General features: G+C 39.5%; 1 protein-coding gene across 1 annotated transcript in view; it reads right to left on the reverse strand.

Moving 5' to 3' along the window:
• Positions 1-10,971, reverse strand: part of Prkd1 (protein kinase D1) — a 371,822-nt gene that overhangs the window by 48,919 nt on the left and 311,932 nt on the right. The window contains exons 9-13 of the mRNA XM_008829250.3: positions 9,230-9,353; positions 8,157-8,234; positions 6,112-6,391; positions 4,957-5,009; positions 2,929-3,001 (exon numbers count right to left, since the gene is read on the reverse strand). Coding sequence (XP_008827472.2) covers positions 2,929-3,001; positions 4,957-5,009; positions 6,112-6,391; positions 8,157-8,234; positions 9,230-9,353 — 608 coding nt within the window. The remainder of the gene's footprint in view (positions 1-2,928; positions 3,002-4,956; positions 5,010-6,111; positions 6,392-8,156; positions 8,235-9,229; positions 9,354-10,971) is intronic.

The following is a 10,971-nucleotide window of genomic DNA, read 5'->3' on the forward strand; positions in this document are numbered from 1 at the left end:
CACAGTGGACAGTGGCAGGGATGGCAGAGTATTTTAAAGGTCTGATTAACTCATGTATGGTGCAGAGAAAAGCATTAGTGTCCTGGCCCTGTGGTTCCCCAGCTGTGTATGGAAGAACTGTCTTGATCTCTCTGAATTTGAGGCTCCTCCACGTCAATGATGGGTTGTTGTGAGGATTAGATGAAAGAAGGCGTGAAAACGGAGTGATGCCGGCTAGGCGAGCTGTGTGTGCTTTAAAGGTCTGATTAACTCATGTATGGTGCAGAGAAAAGCATTAGTGTCCTGGCCCTGTGGTTCCCCAGCTGTGTATGGAAGAACTGTCTTGATCTCTCTGAATTTGAGGCTCCTCCACGTCAATGATGGGTTGTTGTGAGGATTAGATGAAAGAAGGCGTGAAAACGGAGTGATGCCGGCTAGGCGAGCTGTGTGTGCTCACGGACTAGTCAGCATCCCCATGACCATCTTCATCAGCATCTGATGGGCCGACACACCTACGTTAACCTCAATCCTCACAACAAATCTGGATAGGATGTTGAGACACCCTCAAGCTCTTAACTTCTGTACCACTCCATTACAAACTACAGTAGTGATCGAATCTGAAAACACACAATATCAATGAAAGTGGAAAACAGGTACAATTACTGACATGTTTTGACGACATAGCCAGCTGAAATTCTGAAATTCCAACATCTGGTTGCATACCCAGTGTTCTATGCTCAGCATCTACTCTCACTTTCCACTGGTCCCTTCCGGGTGGCCCCCTTCAGCCCGCATTGCTTTATTATCGTGATCTCTACTTGGTGAACATCATCCCTCCCTTCTTGAGCCAATACAGACTCTATTTCAACTCAGCCATTTTCAGTAGCAACTGCCTACAAGCCCAGAGCTGCTTCTATCTCCACCCCGTCCATATGGTCAGGACCCGCCTCTGAGACTCCGGCTTCATCGCCTTTCTCTCCTGTGTCTTCAGTCTCCTTGGGGAGGCCTCCCTGCTGTGCAGTCCCTCGGTGTTCAGTGCTTCCAAGTATCTGGAGTTTGTTGGTCTCTCCTCTCACTCATCACCCCTTCCTTACCCCTCACTATGTGCAATGGTATGTGTTTACCAGACTTTATCAACCATGATTTTTATCATGCAATTATTACATTGTAGAAAAATAATCTGATACTTGATCTTCCTTATTACAGTGTCATGTATTAGTACAGTGGTTATGGACTCATTGACAGGTTTTCTAGAAAAAAATGCAGTATTAAAAATTATCTATCATCTATCTATCTATCATCTATCTATCTATCTATCTAATCTATCTATCATCTATCTATCTATCTATCTATCATCCACCTATCATCTACCTGTCTGTCTATCATATATCTATCTATCTATCTATCTATCTATCTATCTATCTACCTATCTGTCTATCAATCATCTATCTATCTATCATCTGTCTATCATTTATCTATCTATGTATCTATCTATCTATCTATCATCTGTCTACCTATCTATCTACCTATCATCTATCTATTATCTATCTATCTATCTATCTATCCTCATCTACCTATTTATCATCTATCTATCATCTATCAATTTTCCATCAATCTATCTATCATCTGTCTACCTATCTACCTATCATCTATCCATTATCTATCTATCTATCTATCTATCTATCTATCTATCTATCTATCTATCATCTGGCAATAACTTGGCTCCTAAGTTGCCTCAGATACTCTCTAAACTTTTATACAATTTTTTCTTATATCTTGTCCAACTTTTCTGTCATTCTCAGCCATCTATCATCTATCAATCATCTATCTATCTATCTATCTATCTATCTATCTATCTATCTATCTATCATCTATCTATGTATCATCTATCTATCTATCATGTGTGGGGGCACATAGCCACAGCACATGTGTGGAGATGAGAGGACAGTTTACAGGAGTCACTCCTCTCCTTGCACAATGTGGGTCCCAGAGATTGAACTCAGGTTGTCAGACCTGGTGGCAAATTTCTTTACCCAACGGAGCCATGTCTCTGGCCCTCACTGCAGAATTTTTATAAGCATCAAAATTCCTCTGAAAATAGAACTTAAATTTTCATATTGTAAATTCTATATTTAAAATTTTCATGTTTTAAGTTAAGTATAATTCAAAGGAAGTGAGATAATGTGGTTACTTTAGAAAACACAAACCCACAAAAAAATCATGTTAAGAAACTCCAAGGTGTCATTTTCTGTAGCAGGTAAAATAAGAATATTAAATGTTGCTTAAGGAATTGAAAAGTATGAGTGAACTGTCTAGACCTAAATAAAAAGTCAGTATTTCACTTGAAAAGTTAAGAAGTTCAGACGTTATGAAATGCACATACTGCTAAAGGTGTTAGAAAGTTCAAGTGTATCCGCCTTAGTGAGATAAACAGGCACCTGTTAAGAGCTCTAGAGTAAGATGTTGAAGCAAAACGGACTGGCTTGCTACGAACTTCAGCTGACTTGCTTTCACTTATTCCCTCAATAAATCAATCAAACTGCTTCAACACTGTGAGTAGAGTTTGCAAATATATAAACAAAAAAGTTTTTGAGCCGGGCGTGGTGGCACACGCCTTCAATCCCAGCACTCAGGAGGCAGAGGCAGGCGGATCTCTGTGAGTTCAAGGCCAGCCTGGTCTACATAGTGGGTTCCAGGACAGCTGGGGCTACAGGGAGACCCTGTCTCAAAAAGACATAAAAAAAAAGTTTTTGAGGTACAGTAAACTCTTTCAAAATAGACATTTACTAACTTTTTCAAAGAATGAATATCAGAAGGAAAGCTTCTCAAAGGCAATATCAATTGAGATACATGTCTTTTTTTTTGCTTATTTTCTTCTTGGGAATATCATTTTTACACATAGTTAACTAAAAATTTAAGTTTATAGAATTACATATTGAACTAACTTACCTCCATAAACAATTCCAAACTGTCCAGAACCCAGAACTTCATCAGGAAAAATCTGATAAACTGTGCTGATGTCCTACAGGTACAGGCCCCACGGAAAACAAAGATGATAATAAAGCTTTAAATCTAGTAATTTTATAATCATAATTAACATTATTTTATTAGATATATAAATACATTCAAATATTTTAGAGATAAATTACTTGTAAATGCTAGATAAAATTTCAATAACTGTAATCTTCAAATTACATCAATGTAATATTTTGAAAGTTGTTCTGATCTTAAGTGCATGAAGTTTTATGTTTTTTCTTTTGAGCTCTTAAAATGTTTTAATCAAGAGAAAGGACATCTAAAACTGCACCATGTTTTTGTAATATAAGTAACTGAAAATGGATTTTTCTTTCTGCAATGGTGGTTTAGGAATGTCATTAACTATTTTTAGGTCCCGTCACCCTTTAGCTAGGACCTTGAGGTTGCTCCTGGTTAGTCATTCACATACAGATAAACCTCAACTACAAACAACAATCACAAAATTCTGATTTGTGATGTAAAGAATCTCTCTGGTATTACTGCTCATGGAATATACTTTGAAACTGTCATTGTTACGTGCAGTGTGGGTTAATCTAAGGGTTATAGACTATGATTTGTGACCACAGTATGGAAACGCATATCTTTACCTTCTGTATCCTGTTACAGTCAGTACATCCTAATCTGCCTCGTCTCAACTCCTACATGCTTTTAAGGGTTTTTCCATCATATCCTCTCTTATCCCTTTCCTTTTTCTTTCTTAGAAAGCATCTAGAAGTTCTGTGTGCTGTGACCCCTTCGGAGCGAACAATATTCAATTCCGGTTTTCTGAATCCAAGCTATTCCATCTGTTAGCAGATGGCTTCCTGGGACTTGCTTTGAAAATTCAGTTCAAAACTTTCAGTGGCCAATAACGGCTGATGGGGACAAAATGCTCTGTGGTTATCTGGACTTTCTCAAGAGGCTTTAGAAAAACCTGCATTTCCCAGGGTCCTCTGTGTAAGCAAGAGCAGTAGAAGCCTGCAGTCTTTAGACATGTATTTTAGGACAGAGAGCTCAAGAATTCCTTCACAGCCTTGACTAGGAAGCTGTCTCACCTACCTCATCTCGGGCTTTGCTTTGTTTGGTTTATGCGAACAAAGCAAGACTTCCAGGGCTATGGGAAGTACTGAATACTGAGTGGTGGAGTTTATTTCTTGAGAAACAGCCTAGGCCAGTATACGCAGGGCTGTGAACCGCTTTGTTTTGGTCTTAGATACAGTGGGTAAAACAAAGTGGTCATAGGAGCAAAGGCCATATGACTTTTTGGCTACTCAGTATAATGGTAAAAAAGAGCAAACAAAGCAAACCTAATAGTCTAGAAAACATATTACAATATGATCTGTGACTTAAAAACTGAGCAGAAAAGGCCGAGTTATGTGACACAGGTGACGGGGTGTTACAGTGCGGACCTATGAAATCGGATTCATGGAACTTCCTTGAAGTCTAGATCTTGGCATGCAGGCACGACCATCAGAGCATCTGCAGCCCTTGTCACTTGTCAGGACTTCTGTTTAGCAAAGACTTACAACAATGGCATGTTTAAGCAACTTCTACAGATAAGTTTTATTTTATTTTATTTCACGGTGTAACATCAACCATCAAAATTCTAGTATCAAGAAGGGCAAACGTGTGGGCAAGAAAACTCCAGTCAGGGCCTGGCCTGCTGCCTTCTTGCAGAGTCCTCAATAAACTGCCTTCCTATCTTGGTTTTTTAAAAAAGGATAATTGTGAAAAATCATGTATAAAAGGATGATTATCTTTCTGATATGAAAAACAGTCATTGGTGCTGCACTACAGAATACAGAAAAATCACTAAACAAAGAGTATGCCATGTACATTAGCTATTAAATATGCAAAACATGTCTAGAAAATTTAAAGTGGTAAACAGAAACCCATCACATGATACTTTTTGTTTTCCAGTAATCACAACACCAAGATTTATATGAACAGATTCCTACTCACCACATTTTCTAGGATCTGGCAATTCGATACTGAAATGCTCACTGAAAGATCGTCTGGAAATTGCATGTAAAAAATATAGACATAAAACAGTTTGAGAGTCATAGAAAAATGTCTGAAGAGCAGCTGTCCTAGGGGACTGTTTTTAAATAAATCACAGAAATTTAATTCTTCTGCGAAATTTTTATCAGAATATATTGTCTATTTTAAAATTACAAACCCAGTCTCTACTTAGCGTTCAAATATATATATATACACACACACACACACACACACACACACACACACACATTTTTGTTGTTGTTAGCGCTTGTGTTAGAAAAGACATGGGATCAAATACTGGCTTTACTGAGAAGCTCTGCTATGAGCTTACAAACAGCTATCTTTCTAGAGATTAATTTCTTCCTCTAGAAAATAAATAAATCATTAACCTGATGGGATTTAGACATTAAAACAGAGGTCTCTCATTAAGTGTTCAGTATAAATACAAATGTATTCTGTTCAAAACACACATAAATTCTATTAAGATGTTGGTTGAAGAGAAAGATGATAATTATGATAAACCAGATATACCCTAAGTGTAAGATGGGTGAATTCACAGGTTTATTGTAATAACCAAGGGTGAAATTTCAAGTTGTAATTTTATACAGCTATCCCTTTAAAATGTTTTTATCTCACCCTCAATACTTGATCTTGGCTGCATTTTGCTATCACTTTACTAATGAACAGAGATTTCTTCCTGGGATTAGAAGGTCGAGATGCCCACCATCTGGGCATCACATGCATTGATAGAGAACCATGTTAAGTGACTTGGGGAGACAGATTTATTCATATTAGTGGCATTCCAAGTGTAGTTCGAAATGACCAGATGGTTTCTTTTATGATCAACAGCTCTAGAGCTCTCTACTTGTTTGAGATATATGGCATATATGCATTTGTTAAAGCTGATATTAAAATAAAGAAAGGAAGATATACAAAGTTGATGAAGTATTTTAGCAGGCACAGCAGCTCTTCCTTACAGATTCGACGTTCTCACAAAACTTATCGCCACTACAAGAAGTCTTATTCAAGTGTCTTCTTGGGGAAGGCAGACGGTCTGCTACTAGGGCAGCAGGAGGTGAACTGAACTCCAAGCTAGTTAGAAATCTTTGGACTCACTATGTGAGTTGGTTCCTGAACCGACAGAAGAGCCCTTGGGAATGACAGGCATGAGAGCGTGCTGGATGGCCATCTCCCACATCCTGGCCACATCTGCACCGATGCCACTGGTCAGCACGCTGTTGTTTGGTGGGGGGCTGGAGGGATTGACCATATTTTCTCCCACATAATATACTACGTTTGCTGTAGTGATTTCAAAACAGTGAGGATTACTTCCACTAGGGATTAGAGCTGAAGGTTTTGCTGGTTCCAGAGATAAAATTTCCGATAAAGGAATTTCCTGTGGACGACAAAGAATGCTAAATGTCGTTTATCAAAAAAATGTAAACTTTTAAATAAAATCCATGTCAGGAACATGCAAGAAAGAAGCTACAAATAAACACCATTGACATAAAATATTTTATAAAATATAGAGTAGTAATAAAATATTTTTCATAATGAGAAATCTCATCATCACACTTTTCTAGAACATGGTAAGTGAATTTTTTTATACTGAGCATGTGGCAGGAATTGGAATGGTTGAGAATAATGGTTTCGATTTTACATCCAAATCCAACACTTGGAATCACTGTTCACATTTAAAGCTGTGAGGTAAAATGATAACATTTTGAATTGCATTTGGGTATGCATGGCTGTTTCTATATTTTAACCATTCTTTAAAGCACTTCAGTGAAACACAATTTGATTCAATACATGCTAATATAGCAATATAGCTAAGTGAAGGGTTTTTTTTAGGAAAACCAGAATAACTGGTTTACAAAATAGTTGTTGGTTTAAAAACAGTGTGTGTGTGTACAAGTATGTACACAGGTGCGTATATGTGCACACAGAGGCCACCATCTGAGGTCAGATGTCTTCCTGGATTGTTCTATAACGCATTTTTTGAGACAACGTCTGTCACTAAACTCAGAGGTCACTGATTAGCTAGCCTGGCTGGCCACCAAGCTCCAGAGATCCTCCTGTCTCTGCTGCATCTGCACTGGAGTTATAGAGATGTTGGACCACGCCTGGACTGTTTACGTGGGTCCTGAGCATCTGAACTCAGACCCTTATGTTGTGTGGCAGGTCTTTACTGAATGAGCCACTTCCTCCACCCCTAAAATTAGTTGCTTATAAGGCCACTTAAATATTTTAAAACATTAAGTCTCATGACTTAATGAAGTAAATGAGGCAATAAATGCAGTTTTTAAATAAAAATTAACAAGGTGGGGCTGGAGAGATGGCTCAGCAGATAAGAGCACTGTCTGCTCTCACAGAGGACCTGGGTTTGGTTCCCACTACCCACAGGGAGGCTCACAAACATCTGTAACTTCAGTTCCTGGGATCCAACGCCCTCTTCTGGCCTCCACAGGCATCACATGTCCCGAGTGCACTTACATACATGCAGGCAAAAACTCACACACATAAAATAAAATAAATAAATCTAAAAAAAATTAACAAGGCTTCCTTTATTGTCACAGTTATGTAAAATGGCCGTAAAGAATCAGATGAACTCAGCCAGAGTCTGCATTCACGCTGAAGGCCCAAGTGCCAAGAGTTTCACTATTAATTTCTATTACACCTATGCATTAGTGAGTAATATATGATACTACATCTATACAATTGAAAGTAGAAAGACCTGCTAGATAGTTCTGTGGATGACTGGGTTCCTTGTGGAGACTGATAACTGTGGAGAAATGGTACTCCTTTTTAACAGTCAGAGACGTGCTCGATCCTGAGGGTCTCAGGAATTTGCTTTCAGTTCCTGTACTGCGAAAACTGACCTTGTAGAATCACACAACTTGACTGAGATATGCATAGTCCTCCTTCACCCAGCCCCCACCATTCCCTGGGGCAAGAAGTACTTCCTAGGAAAATGTGACATTCGCCGCCGATGTATGAAGAGATCATAACTGGATTACTAAGAAAATTACATGTTATAGGTTTAAAAAGCACCTCTTAGAAGAAACAGGCAAACAGTCATAGCTGCCGGATGCACATCACATTCCTGGTTTCTGCTCTCCAAGAAGGGGGATGAGACAACTTGGAAAGAAAGCCTTCCTTACCTTGTAGTACCTGCTTCCCGTGTCATTTTGGAAGAGTGTGATACACTTGCTGTCCAGTCTCCAATAGTGCCTTTTCCTCTGAAATAGAAGTTACAGTCCAGATCCTTAAAAAACTTAAATACATGAAATTGATAAAAATAAGTACATTTTCTTAGTGGGAGGGTGGATTTGATGGTAGAAAATATAATGTTTCAGGTCACAAAAACAATCTGAGTCAATGATTTTGCAAGTGCGTGCGTGCGTGCGTGCGTGTGTGTGTGTGTGTGTGTGTGTGTGTACAAACACACTTACATGTTACCAGAACCAAAGTCCTAAAAGTTTTGGTCTCTTTCACAACTCTTAGACCAGACAAATATATTAAATAAACCTTAAATATTTTTACAACATGCTAATGAAGAATTAGACAGTATTCACTTGAGTCCTGCACTAAATCTTCTCTCTCCCACAAGAAGGTTTAAATCACAGATGATCACTTAAGTTACACATGTCTATGTAAAGGAATGATAGGGGTCCTATTGATAAGTGGAGGTCAGATGGGCACAAAGAGAGGCTGTCACCAGTGTCAATCAGTTAACACTGAATCATGGCTCAAAGTTTTCTGTCTTCTCCCGTTCAGTCACATTCAACTATTAAGATAATCTAGAGATAAGGAGCGACTCAAGCTGTTATTATCATGCTCTCCAGCTGGTTAGCTTTCTAAATGAACACTTACTAAGAATTTAAGAATATACAACAGTCATCATTGTTTTTCTGTCTCCCTAAAATGCAGTGTTTCTCTGAAAATTCCAAATCACAGAGGGGTGTTTGGAAAGCATATTGTGTGGCTTTCAGCTAGACACTGCAGTTGTTGGGACATTATTTTTCTTTGGCTGGAACCGCTTTCTACATTTATTTCTAGTCCTGTTGCTTGTTCAGCTACACCTGACATTTAGAGTCCTGAGCTCTGTTGCCGACCCTAGGCCTCAGCTGTGAGGAACTTAACTCCCATGAACTCATATATCCCACAGTCCTCCAGGGCACCAGCAGCTCCTTTAACGACAGCTAGGAGACAGTGGGTGCTCCTGTCACCTTACCAGTGTGTCCTTACTGGTGTAATGGACCATCCAGCCTTCCTTCATGACTGTGCTGCTTTTCCTCTTCGTGTGCTTCACAGACTGCACCACCCTCATGAGAGGAATGTTGTTGCTTGTAGATGGGCTTGAAAGGTTATAATATGTCGGGGGGGGGGAAAGTATTTTCAGACACAGACCTTCTTTTCATGCATAAACCTTATTTCAACTATTTTAATGCAGAAGTTAAAAAAAAATCCATATCCCATTTTCAGTGAAATGTATTCTCAGAGTTTGATGGTTCAGAAAGTGACTCCAAAGAGTAACAGGCACTTTATATGTTCACTTAAAAAACCCCAAGGCAGGGTACTAAGCCCCTGGATTTTCAGACTGATCTGTTGCTGTTCAATGTTTGGTAACAACAGAGAGTTTACTATCAGTTTTCTGAAGCCACAGTATTCAGAATCACAGAGCAAACTTTGTTATTTATTATATACAATAGGCAGGACACTAAGCATTTATAAATTACGTATTTCCACATGATAGTGTCTGAAAGATTTAATAAAAGTTAGAACCTGTCTTTCACGTGGCAGGTACTCATGGGATTACTCTGATCCTTGACTTCCTTCTGAAGTGACCATCCTCTCTCTCCTGCCTTTGTCTCTTCCTCATCCCTCCTCTTTTCTCCCAGGTTTTAGTACAGCTTGTTAGTCAGAGAGTGGGCAGCTTTTTCTGTAAGGCTACAGGTGGTGTGGGCCTTCAGCTTCTCAGGATTCCCCGTTCTACCATTTCAGTACAGAAGTAGCCACAGACCACATGAACAGGTGTGGCAGACTCCAGTAAAATTCAATTACAGAGCAGGCAGTAATCCCATTCGGTCTGGTGGCCGTGCTGTACTGACTACTGATATGGAAAGTGAAGATCATCCAGGGGTAAAACAGTAAGTCTAGGTACTAGTCATCAAACCACACATATGTGTGAGACAAAATCAAGAACAACGAGGTGTAGATGGAGTGGGATATGTGGAACAGGGGTCAGTTATAAAGTAAGCAGTTTCTGCAGAGCTTGATCCCTGATTGCATTTCCACACAAAGCACTCTGGATTAACGTTAACTTCGAACTTGAGGGTGAACATAGCTGACAGAAGCACCCATCACACGCAGAGGAAGACGGGGCAAAGAATGAACAAGTCCGGAATGATGTAAACAACTCTCTCGCGGAAGCAGGCCTCCTATCGTCAAAAGCTCTCCTCCGCAGTATCAGGACCGCTCATGATGAAGCCAGACACAGTTTGTTTCTTTTATGATAGATTAAAACATCAAAAAACTTAAAGAGTAAAATTGCTTGGTGCCCTGTGTGGCGGTGGCTGTGGCCATACCCGTCACCCTCACCTGATGGTTCTGTTGGAATCCTCCTGGTCTGCGTCTAGATCCTGCATATCCCCACTGTCGCTCTGGCCTTCTGCCAGGGCCATCTCAGTGTCTTGGATCATGGCCTCTTCCATGTCATCCATGAGCCCACTGTTCCTTTCGCTGTCATCACCGTCACTGCCTTCTTCCATGACAACATCAGATTCCGCCCCAGGACTCAGCAAATCTAGAAAATTGTTTTCACACATGAAGGTAAGTCTAGAATCTTGGAGCCAGGGCTTAAGAAAAAAATCAGTCCTAAAATAAATAAATTGTAAGCCCCAAATTCAAGCCCATGAAATCTTCATCACCGCATCTTTGTGTTTCCATTTTAATTCACAGTATTCATAGTATGAA

Source organism: Nannospalax galili, unplaced genomic scaffold, assembly GCF_000622305.1.
Source record: "Nannospalax galili isolate Female #2095 unplaced genomic scaffold, S.galili_v1.0 scaffold554, whole genome shotgun sequence".
NCBI lineage: Eukaryota > Metazoa > Chordata > Mammalia > Rodentia > Spalacidae > Nannospalax > Nannospalax galili.